Genomic DNA, 11947 nt, shown 5'->3' with positions numbered 1-11947 from the left:
CTTTTGTGGGGGTAAAAATTATGTAACAATTACCTCGGGACGCCGTGCGTGGCGCTGTGTACTGTGCGTGTTCTGTCTGTGGCACACAGAGGTCGCCATTTACAAATACTGTGCAGGCAGTAAATAATACATTTCAGTGGGTGTCCTCAAGACCACGTTGATCTTAACCTCAAAAAACTACTCACGCGGTTGCCTTCAAAATTGAAAAACAAAATGGTTCGAAAGAAGATTGACAACAGAATTCGGGTTTTAATCGATAATGGAGTTGCCGAGGGCCATCGCACATTTTTCGTCGTCATTGGCGAAAAAGCCAGAGATCAGGTAAGCTAATAATAACAACAATTTAATTTATTTATAATTTCGTGGTCCAGAATCAACCCCTGGATTCTACTGTGGCTTTCCCCTCAATTTTTTCCCAATCATCTCGATGTCGCCTCCAATTTTCCACTCCATATTTATGTAGTTGAATCCCTTCCCTTCCAGGTAGTCCTCATCAACCACATGCTATCAAAAACAATGGTCAAAGCTCGTCCCTCAATTCTCTGGTGCTACAAAAAAGACCTGGGCTTTAGCAGCCACCGTCAACGGCGTCAGAAAAAGATCGAGAAAAAAATAAAATCCGGAAAAATTGACATAAACGAAGACGATCCCTTCGAGTTATTTGTCGCCTCAGCAAAAATTCGTTACTGCTACTACAACGAGACCCACAAGATCCTGGGTAATACCTTCAGTATGTGCATACTGCAGGACTTCGAGGCACTCACTCCAAACCTCCTGGCGCGAACCATAGAAACCGTCGAAGGAGGAGGAGTGATAGTTCTCCTCCTGCAGTCTGTGAACTCCCTGAAGCAGCTCTACACGATGAGTATGGACGTCCACCAAAGATACCGTACAGAAGCCCATCAGAACGTGGTGTGTAGATTCAATGAGCGTTTCCTTCTCTCCTTGTCCTCGTGCAGTCGTTGCCTGGTGGTTGACGATCAGTTGCGAATCCTCCCGGTCTCCTCCAAGAACCTGAAAATCGAGCCAGTACCAAAGCTGCCATCGAGTGAGGAGAATGTCGAGCTGAACGCCCTGAAGGAGAGCTTCCAGGACACCCAGCCTGTCTCGTCCCTGGTCAACCTCTGCAAAACCGTCGACCAGGGCAAAGCTCTCCTGAAGTTCATTGAGGCCATTTCCGAGAAGACTCTCAGATCAACGGTATCTCTGACAGCTGCCAGGGGACGTGGTAAATCGGCGACCCTGGGTCTGGCAATTGCTGGTGCTGTTGCCTTCGGCTACTCCAACATCTACATCTCGAGTCCTAGTCCGGAAAATCTCAACACCCTCTTCGAATTCATCGTCAAAGGATTTCAAGCACTTGCTTATGAAGACCGACACGATTATGATCTCATACAGTCGACAAATCCAGAGTTCAATAAAGCCACTGTGAGAATCGACGTCCACAGGGATCATCGTCAGACGATTCAGTACATTCATCCAACAGATGCTCACAAGCTGAGTCAAGCTGAGCTGTTGGTCATCGACGAGGCAGCAGCGATACCTCTACCCTATGTCAAAGCAATGCTGGGTCCTTATTTAGTGTTCCTGGCTTCGACAATCAACGGTTACGAAGGCACTGGCAGATCTCTGTCCCTCAAGCTTCTCCAGCAGTTGAGGAGTCAGACAGCTGCCCCCAATACTCATAACAAGAACGACAAGGCTCTGATCGGCCGAACGCTGTACGAATTAACCCTGGACGAATCGATTCGTTACAAACCTGGGGATGACGTTGAGAATTGGCTAACAAATTTACTCTGTCTTGATGCGATAACTCACGCACCTGTTCTCTCTGGATGCCCACCACCCGACGTCTGCCAGCTTTATTACATCAATCGAGATACCTTATTCTCATATCACAAAGCTTCCGAGCTCTTTCTTCAGCGTTTGGTGGCCCTGTACGTGGCTTCCCATTACAAAAATAGTCCGAACGATCTTCAGATGATGTCTGACGCTCCTGCACATCATCTGTTCTGCCTACTAGGACCGGTGGATTCCAACAGGAAGACACTGCCTGAGATTCTTGTTGTCATTCAGGTGTGTCTCGAGGGGGAGATCAGTAGCTCAACGGTAACTGACGGTTTAGGTAGGGGAAAAAGAGCCTCTGGGGATCTCATCCCCTGGACGATAGCCCAGCAATATCAGGACAATGACTTTCCAAGGCTGGCGGGTGCCAGGATCGTGAGGATAGCGACTCATCCTGACTATCACAGCATGGGGTATGGGAGAAGAGCTCTAGAGCTCTTGAAACAGTACTACGAGATGAAAATTCCCAATGTCGACGAGGTTGAGGAGAACGAGATCAATCGGGTGGAGGAGGAGGAGGTGGATCTCCTTGAAGAAACTATCAAACCCAGGGCCTCACTGCCCCCATTGCTGCTCAAGTTGAGTGAGAGGAGACCTGAGAGGCTGGATTATCTCGGTGTCTCGTTTGGACTGACTGACAGGCTCCTCAAGTTCTGGAAACGCGCAGGCTTTGTCCCAGTCTATTTAAGACAGACCACGAACGACATCACCGGGGAACACTCCTGCATTATGATCAGTAAAGTTGATTCTGGGGGACAGGATTTTCACTGGCTTCAGGAATTCTGGAAGGACTTCAGAAGGAGATTTATCACACTCTTGTCGTATGGCTTCTCCTCTTATTCGTCTGCTTTGGCCCTGGGAATGCTGAGCAACAAGACCTTTCAGGCGAAGAGCGTTGTCATCAAGAAGGACGTCCTGGACGTTTATTTCACTGCTTACGACCTTAAGAGGCTCGATGGCTACTCCAATAACATGGTGGATTATCATTTGGTAATGGATCTACTGCCACCACTGGCTAAACTCTATTTCCTGGGGATGATGGGGGATGTCAAGCTGTCTGCTGTGCAGGAGGCCATCTTGCTCGCGGTTGGACTGCAGCAGAAGACTGTTGATAAGCTGTCGGAGGAGCTGGGCCTGCCTTCTTCACAGCTTTTGGGATTGTTCAACAGGATTATAAGGAGGTGCATGCAATATTTGAATGGCATTGCTGAGGAGTTTGTCGAGAGCAATATGAAGGTCAGGGATGAAAAGGATGAGGTGAGGGTGGATGCGGGGAAGGGGAAGAGTCTGCAGCAGGAACTGGATGTTGCTGCGAAGGAATTGAAGCACAAACAGAGGGTGGAACTTGAGAGACTCAAAAAGGAGAATTTTGAACAATATGCCATCAAGGGGAGTGAGGAGGAATGGAGTAATGTGCTTAAGGGAAAAGGGAGTAAATCTCTGATCTCGATTAAGAGTGGGGAAAAACGGGGGAACAGTGAGGTTTTACCAGAGGAAAATTTTCGGGAGGGGGAGGGGCGGAAGAAGAAGAAAAAAATCAAACATGGAATTTCCAAGTGATGAATTTGAACAGTTAACGATGAAAAGGTATTAAAAAATTTTTTTTGATAATCAAATTATGACTTGTCTTGAATGGAGATGATTATGTTGTGATTTGGGGTATTTGGAGGTGTTCGTTGTACTTTGGTTCTTGGGTACAACACTGTAAATTAAACTTAGTGTAATAAACTTGTTTTATTTTACAAAAATATAATGATTTTTATTTTAATCGTTAGTCGAAAAAATTCGCATCCACTATGTATTTTATACACTGACATATGTAATTACGTTCGTGTTGTATGGATGTCGAGAGCAATCGCGCCAAAAGCATTGACCTCTTCGGTTGCTGCTGCGATTTTCTCGGTTGATGTGAGGGTCTGTCCAATGTCTTCCGAGCCTTTTCCCGGGAAAGCTCGTCGCCAGTGGTTTTTTCTTTCGTTACGGGAGCTTTGACAGGGGACGGGACACAATCAGGTACTTCAGGGTCTTCTAGTTTCATTTTCTTGATTGGTACTTCCTCAGGGGGGTCTTGAATACATAAAAAAGTGTAGGGTAATTTTTTGGTGATTTTAAATACTTGAACTCGTGAATGATTGACAACAAGGGAAATAATTACCATCGGAATCACTTCCATAATCAGCTACTAAACTACCGAGTGCTTTGACGGGAGTCTTTGAGACAATCGGCATTGTTAAGTCATCCTCATCCTCAATGAACTGAATGGCTGATGCACTGCTGACTTCCTCTTCAGCATTCGGGAGTTGTTCCTCGATTTCCACTAATGATTCTGGGGAAATTGAAAAAAGTTAAAATGACAAATTATTAATCTTTTTATGGCGGTGTTAATCAAGTACACCAGCCAGTGAAAAATTAATGAAAAATCCTGACTTGTGCCTCTGAATGGTTGAACACCGTTGCAGCTCTCGATAACTTGGTCGACTTCAGGTTCTGGTTTGAGATCGACGAAACGTCGCTTCTTCCTCCTACGTTTCTTCTCACGTACTGGGTGGTTAGTCTGAGTGGGCTGATATCTACCTTTGGTCTCATTGATAATTTCACCTCGCTCTTTCTTTTCGAAAGTCTCAGCTTGCTTCAGCTTAATGTTTGATTCGGTTGGGTATTTCCTACAATAAATATTAGATTATCATTCATGAATCAAGGACAATTAACCTTCTTACATTTTAGCAACAGATAGATAGAGCAAAAATGCCTCCGACCCTCGCATTACCTTTTCCTCTCTGCAATCCAATTCTCAATTTCCTCGGGTGTCTTAATATTCTTCATCCTGTGGTACAATCCAGTACAATGCTGCATCGTGATATGTTTTTCAACTAACTTCGGATGAGCCGAAAATGTACAACCATCGATACCACAAATTCGATGGGTATTTTTGTGCTGATCGAGTAATTTTTCAGTTTCAAACTCACGATCACATATTTCACAGTAGTAAGACTCATCCTCCTCATTGCTCGTATAATTCTCATCTCTTATATCACAATAGGTCTCATCTTGGTACAAGGCAGCCTAAAAGATTTTCCTTAAAATTCGTTTTGTAAATCAATAGAATAAAAGTTGTGTTAATAGTATTTGGCGAATGAAAAAACATCTTCCATTTATTTTGCTAAATGAATGGTGCTCAGGAAACTAGAAAAGCTTCAGGGAAGATAATAATCTCCATTCCTCTTTCATATTCAGTATGAGGAAAATCATAATACTCAGATAAATCAGCAATACGACAAGTAATTCACCATTTCGTATGTAAAGATTCTTTTAAAAAAAAAAACGAGAAACAACAGTTTTAGAACTTGTAGAAATATCATTTATTCCTTACATTTAAAATTTGAATACAAATTTATTTCTTTATGTTCACCGTGTTCTCTGGATTTCCAATAATAGTGTGGATACCGATTATTACAAACAAGGTACAAATGTCATTTGAAACAAACAGTAAGAACAAAAATTGATGACAGTTGGGAATCAAGCCAGAAAACAAATCTCTTTACTACATACAAGGGAGGGAATCCTGATGAGTGACAGGAGTGAATTGAGTTCTTACTTTAAGTTAATAATCCATAACTTAATAAATTAATCTAGAAATAAATTCATCTCATCTGTGATCTCTCGGTTTCGTGTTGTCATAATGACACAATGCTATTGCCATGTCAGCGAGGAATGTTATTGGGCTCGAAGCACTGGTCAATCAGTGCATTGGCATTTTATTGATACCAGTCTTTGAACATTGTATTTTTAGTTAATGAAAATTGATCTTCAGTATGGAGATTGTTTTGAAAATGTTAAGAATAAAATTGAAGTAGTATAGTTATCTATTAGTCCAATCAAATTCAATGTAATCAACATTTTTAGTTCCTTTCTTTCACATTAAACATGATTTCTCCATTCTCATTCGTTGTTTCCCCTGAGATCATGTTTCACATTTCATATTTAATTTTTTTATAAATTTTGAATTGGCCTAATAATTAATTAAATCGAGTCATACCAACTCAATATTTTCGAAAATATTTGGAAAATTCAATATTCAAGCTTCAATGCATTCGTCAGTGCTACGACATTATTTAATGCTCCACTAGTTTATTATAATTATGTTTTTGACTCAAACAAAAAGTGGGACGTGAGCACTAGTTTACGTCGCAAAATTAGGGCTTTAAATTTAGAATAATCAACTTGTTTTTTTTTCTCATTTTCAATAGTTTCAAGTTTAATTTTGGAGGAGTAGCCCGAAGCTTTAAGACTGAGCCTGTTCGCTGGTAGGCTGCGTCTCCTCTTTAACTTCCATTTGCACGGTTTGTTCAGGTTGTCTTTCACATTTTTCAGTTTCCTGAACACCCTCGGACTCAACTGTATTCTTATCACCTGTTTTCTGACCACCCTGGAATTAAATCGGCTTTTATCAACTGACGTTTGTCGTTTCTTGGCGGGTTTTGCACTAGTTTATTTTCTGAGCAATTGCCACAATTGAATAAGAAATATTAGAAGCCGTATTCAAAATTTCTTTTCATTATACAAAATTAATAAATCATTATCGAGGAATTGAGACTTATCAATTTGTATTCTTGCTGGAAATAAAATATTACCATCTAATATCAGTCATTCATTCCAATAAAATAACTTGTGCAACAACCCAATTTTTCTAGTAAAATTCTCTCATTGATTGGGAACAGAAGATTTAAAATTGTATCTGTTATCGGTTTCTTAAGTAATACTTTGGAAAGTCATTGAATTTTTAGAAATTTTTCAAATGCAGATTAAGTGATGTGTGAGGGAAGAAATGAGGAACGTACCTGCTCTGGGTTTTTGGCAAGATACTCGTTCTTGGCATCCCTAATCATTCTGGTTACTTTGTTTCTCAGATCCTTGAACTCCTCCCATTCTTTAGCGTCCTTATTTTTTTTGGCTTTGGCATAGAGTTTGTTTTTCTTTTGAATTTCACTTCGAATCTCGTCTGTCATCCACGGTTTCTTTAATTCAAGCTCCTGAAGGGCAGAGGGACATTGTTTAAAATTTTTTGACTCTATTTCTCTCAATTATTCCCAAAATTCTTGGGTTTTTGGCTCCGTCCAATTATTGATGACTTTGAGGTTTGAAATTGGATTTTTTTAATTGTTTAAGGTGCGTAAATCTACAAGATATATTTATTTCCCCGACTTGATTCTTGAAAATCAATAAATTGATGGTTCAATCCGCTTATCAGGTTTCTCAGAAACCTGTCAGACGTCTAGTTCCCTGATTTTCCGATTCCCTATTCTACTATGACCCCAAAAAATCCCTTAACCGTCCAGCAAAGGGCCCATTGCCCTCAGTAAAAAATAATAAATCTATCGGCTAATAATTACCTCCAATTTGCTGACTTTCTTGGCATTATTCATAGCCTTGGCCTTCAGATTACCATTGCCGGGTGGAAACCTGGGTCTCATGTGAGGCGGTCCCTGAGGTAGAAGAATTCCCCTGGGTCCAGGTCTGATGGGTGGACCCCTTGGTCCCATTCCCCTCAGCCCCATCATAGGCATCATCAGAGGCGGTGGACCTCTTCCTCTCGGCCCAAAGAGGGGCGGTGGAGGTGGTGGCCCACCGGGTCTCATCATACCCCCTGGTCTCGGTGGTGGTGGTAGCATCCTCTGTCTCATGGGCCCAAACATACCCGCCATTGGTGGCATAGGTGGTGGTGGCATGCGTGGTGGCATTCCTGGCATTGGTAATCTACCAAATCTAGGCGGTGGTGGACGCATTCCTGCCGGTGGCATTCGCGGACCCAACAGAGGCCCTCTGTTCAACGGACTCATTTTCCCCCGAATTTTTCCTCAATTGTTTATCCAATCCACTACTAAATGACCTTCAACTCCGATTTCCCCGAGAATTGCGCTCCAAAATGGAGACCTAGGTTATGTCCACCGATCGATTGTCTCGCGGAATGTGAAGATCTCTTAAAATTCTGGTTATCACTCACCCGTTGATGTAATCTAAGTTGGAGATGAAAAAGGGACTAGCTCTGGCTGTTTTGAGGGCAATTATCGTTCCCAATTGTTAACGAAAATGTCGATTCGTCAGTCAGCGTGGTACACCAAACACTAGTTTACGTACAGACTAAAGAGCTGCTTGCGCGTGGGTTCTTCCAAAATGGCGGACTCCCGGGGGAAAATTGCCGGTGTCGGTTACTTAGCGACAGCAGGTCTACCCTGCAGTCGATAACAGACGCAATTTATTTTTTTGCGCGGTTGATATAGATAAATTATGAAGAATTATTTTTTGCTACTTAATAATCAATCATAATCACCTTAAATTTCCGGAGAAAATGATGTTTTGAGATATAAAACGGATTTGTGGCGATATTCGGAATATAATTTAATATTTTTTTTTGCTGGGAAAACCAAATTTCTGTTCCCTAAATCGAATTTCTCAGACCGGGGAGGGTTTTTGTCCTTATCTTCTTTCACCTCTCTCCCCTCCCCCCACAATTAAATTCGCAAAAGGAGCAGATTGAAGATCCATCGGCTCCCAAAAAGCCCCCAAATAAGTGCAAAACATGTGGCAAGAGATGAGCCTCACGTAAAGACCAATATTTGTAGCCTCTCATTACTCTCTCCTTTCGCTGTAAATTTTTTTAGCGCACTAAGAGTGTTTCCTTTGGTCCGCAGCTGTCGGGAAGTCTTCAGGAGTGGTGCAAGAAGTTGGCCCATCTGGTGTATTTAGTCCGGACGTAAAAGTGCAAAAAGAAATCTTGTTGAATTTAAAAATAATTTTTAAAATATCAGACGTCATAAGAAGATCGGAAATCGATTTTTCCGGGGGGAAATCCCATCCCTGATTTTGACACACCTCCAGAGGGCGTGTTAATAAACTTTCTTTTAACTTTTCATGTATTTTTAAGTCATAAAAATGAATAGATGAGGTCCCCTCATAATGCAACGCCACTCACCCCGTGCCATCAACGTCTGACATATTTAAAACCCCCCGGTAAACTTCATCTACTTAAAATTCTCGCGAATCATTCGCTGTTGCAAAAAAATTCCGAGGGCAAAAACAAACACGAGGGTACGAGGTAGTCAATTTATTTTACGGTGTCTCAAATGACGAGTATTAAATTCAACCAAGTATCATGGTAACACAAACGCGTGAATCGTCGAGAGCTGAATACCAAGTGAGGATAAAAATGAGGGTCGTTAGCATTCGCAAACGATAAACCTTTTATCGGCCCAGTCGCGCTGCTTTAATTTCCCTAATTAACTTTACCGAGTACCAGTGTCTTCATACCGAACATTCGCAAAACTCGAATAGAAAAAAAATCGTCTGGTGTTTGTGCGTCGCGGATAAATGACGCGGTCACTCCCCGACGAAGAAAATTGACTTCTCGTTTATCAATTAGAGCGGATTAAAAAAATCGTAGACTCTCCGAGACAAAAGCGATTAATTTATTTCCACCCCCTTTTCACAGCTCCCCGAGGGGTCTTCCCATCACACTGCACCCACAGGGTGCGGTCTTCAGCGATGTAAATTCCCTGGAATTTATTTATGCAGAAAATTAATTAAAAAAAAAATCAATTGCTGATGGACTGCAGTTTCCTCGGGCTGAAGAAGCGCAACGAAAGGCGAAGAAGAGTGTGCTGGACTCTCGTGTCCAGGATTCCGGTTTCACGGTGGATTAAAACTCACCCGAAGCGAATGACGATTTCCGGTGGCGTCTGTTTTTTACCCGAATAGTTAAAACTAGTCTCTTAATGCTTAGAAAATAATCACGTATTCCGTCTGCATTGTGCCAATTCCGCCGGAGTCTCTGGTACAAAATAAATGAAGTAAAATGAAGTGACTGAAACGGAAAGAGAATAAAAAGAAATATGAGAGTGGAGGGGGTTAAAAAAAAAATATAAGAGGTAAATAACAACGTCTGGATGGGCAAACGTCGTGCCTCCACGATCGGGTTCATTCATGAAGGCGTTCTTGTCATCAAGCCCCAGGAGTACATAGTGTGACAAAACGAACGATGAACGAACGATGGAACGTGTCCACACACACACACGAGCCCGGACGAATAAGCACTTGTAAAAGTACACGCGGCGAGCATTGGATTCGAGCCAATGAACGAGATGGAATGCAACAGTCGCGAAATTAACTACATGAATTGCATAATTGTACGCAACAAAGTGCATCTTAATTTTTCGATTGTCCGGACACACGAAACAGGTCTCAGTGTTGGGGGCTCGAGGATCTTCATCCAGAGGGCTGCACGTCGCCCCTCCGCATGCGTTGAACTCCACTTTCCTCGGATTGTTAAATAAATAACTCGAAAAATGTCAATGAACTATGTTTTACGAGGCACTTCCACGCTTCGTCCGACATTATTTCTCAATTTATAATCTTTTTTACGGTATCGTCGTTACCCAGTATCGGCTAATGAAGCCAAAGGGACATTACGAAAATTCCACATTTCTTTCACAACAGGAAATCAGATTCTAGTAATAAAAAACTCGGAGTCAATATCGATTCGATGGGGCCCTCTGAGTGTGTTTAGACACCAGGTAAATGGTATTCTCCGACAGGCTCACGTGATATCGTACCCAAAATTCCTTCTTTTCTCCAATTTTTTTTTTCAATCTTTTTTTTGTCGTTACTCCACCTCTTGAGGTCTCACCATGAGCACCGTATTAGGAAACCTGCAGTCATTGTGAGCGAGCCCTCTCCTCAACGAGTTTGCGAGGAGTAAAAAAAATCGCCGCAAAGATGCGACGCCGGTTTTATAATGCAAAAGAAATATAAAAAAAAAATTAGCCGAGAGGGATCGTTTAATACGACTGCCCTTGACACTGACTCAAGCCGTAATTTCCGAGGATGAATAATTATCGCAGAAATTAATATCCACCACTAGTCGAGTAGGACTGCAGGCAGATCTGTCCTTCGATTGATTTCTGACTGATAAAAAATTTGCAAATATTTTCATTGATCTTCGGCTGAAAAAAATTAAATGGGAGATGGGACTCGTCATTAAGAATTTTATTGTTTCAGGATTCGAACTTCTTAACGTCATAAATCCAGTGCAAATAAAAACCCTTCAAGGTGAGCTGGAGATGCGTGAATGGGCGTAAGCATGAATGGAAACTGGTGTACGTGAGTGAGAAACTCTTCACAACCACAGGTTCAGTGAGAATAAAATCCCGTGAATTCAAGTATCAATGAAATTGAAGAAAAGAGCTCGTAAAATACAGGTAATTTTAATTATTCAATTCCAGTTTCTTTCCTATCTACCTGGAACTCACCACCAGTTCTTATTTAATCGAACCGTCACTAATAAATCACTAGAAATTAATTGCAATTCTTTGTTGAATGCGACTCCAGGAGTTGCTTGAATTTTTCAGGGGTATTTCATAAATCAAGTATCGCTTCAATAATTTTAATTAACAATTTTTTTTATTTACTACGGCTATAAACAATAATCTCTTTACACTGAGCGTATGAAATGAACGTATATACTGGTATGTAATTTTAATAACTGAAAAATAAAGGGCACGGTAATTACGAGTAGAGGACGGTGTGCAGATGCTTTCGTTGATTTATGGTACAAATAATTCAATTAACAAATTGACTTTCCACGATCACATTTCCAACGAGACTGGACACATTACCAGACTCATTTCGACTATATACAGGCGTGACAACTTCCAGTTAAATAATTTTCAATTTAATTAACAAATATCCTCCGCATATTCACCATTATTTTTATAAATAGGACTAGATCCAGTTAGGCATTGAATAATGTCTAAAATAACTTAGAAAAATATTACAATAATCTTCGTAATAACGTTTTAAGTCTCACTCGTTGAAGTCATCATAACAAATGCACTGCAATTACAAAAAGCAAATGGATCATTTGAATTTACACATTTCCGTAATCTCAGATTTCGATTATTTTAAGGCACACAATCGGTCTTTGGTTAAAAAAAAAAAAATTATGTACAGTCTCTCCATCTTTGGCGTTTGCCCCCAATCCCCCAAAAAATTTCGAAATTTACAACATCAGAATATGTCAGCACTTAGCAATTCAACGAATGCTCAAGAA

At 41.2% G+C, this 11947-nt stretch overlaps 2 protein-coding genes across 3 annotated transcripts; one reads left to right on the top strand and one right to left on the bottom strand.

The window, feature by feature from the left end:
• Positions 1–86: 86 nt before the first annotated feature.
• LOC135170653 (RNA cytidine acetyltransferase) lies at positions 87–11003 on the top strand. 2 transcript variants are annotated; one of them, XM_064136657.1, is made up of 3 exons: positions 87–321; positions 484–3432; positions 10897–11003. In XM_064136657.1, the coding sequence occupies exons 1-2, from the start codon at positions 214–216 to the stop codon at positions 3403–3405; spliced, it is 3030 nt and encodes a 1009-aa protein (XP_063992727.1). In that variant the 5' UTR covers positions 87–213; the 3' UTR covers positions 3406–3432; positions 10897–11003. The 2 variants fall into 2 exon arrangements, with proteins under 2 accessions (XP_063992727.1, XP_063992726.1); XM_064136656.1 differs by lacking the exon at positions 10897–11003 and having other exon boundaries at positions 484–3598.
• On the bottom strand, positions 3561–8005 carry LOC135170664 (FMR1-interacting protein NUFIP1-like). Its single transcript, XM_064136681.1, has 6 exons — positions 7236–8005; positions 6684–6875; positions 4613–4908; positions 4273–4508; positions 4001–4171; positions 3561–3912 (listed from the first exon to the last, which is right to left on the bottom strand). The coding sequence occupies exons 1-6, from the start codon at positions 7680–7682 to the stop codon at positions 3617–3619; spliced, it is 1638 nt and encodes a 545-aa protein (XP_063992751.1). The 5' UTR covers positions 7683–8005; the 3' UTR covers positions 3561–3616.
• Positions 11004–11947: the final 944 nt, after the last annotated feature.

The sequence above is a fragment of the Diachasmimorpha longicaudata genome, chromosome 17 (assembly GCF_034640455.1).
Source record: "Diachasmimorpha longicaudata isolate KC_UGA_2023 chromosome 17, iyDiaLong2, whole genome shotgun sequence".
Lineage (NCBI taxonomy): Eukaryota > Metazoa > Arthropoda > Insecta > Hymenoptera > Braconidae > Diachasmimorpha > Diachasmimorpha longicaudata.
The sequence above is the reverse complement of the archived record's forward strand: the minus strand, read 5'-3'. Positions and strand labels throughout refer to the sequence as shown.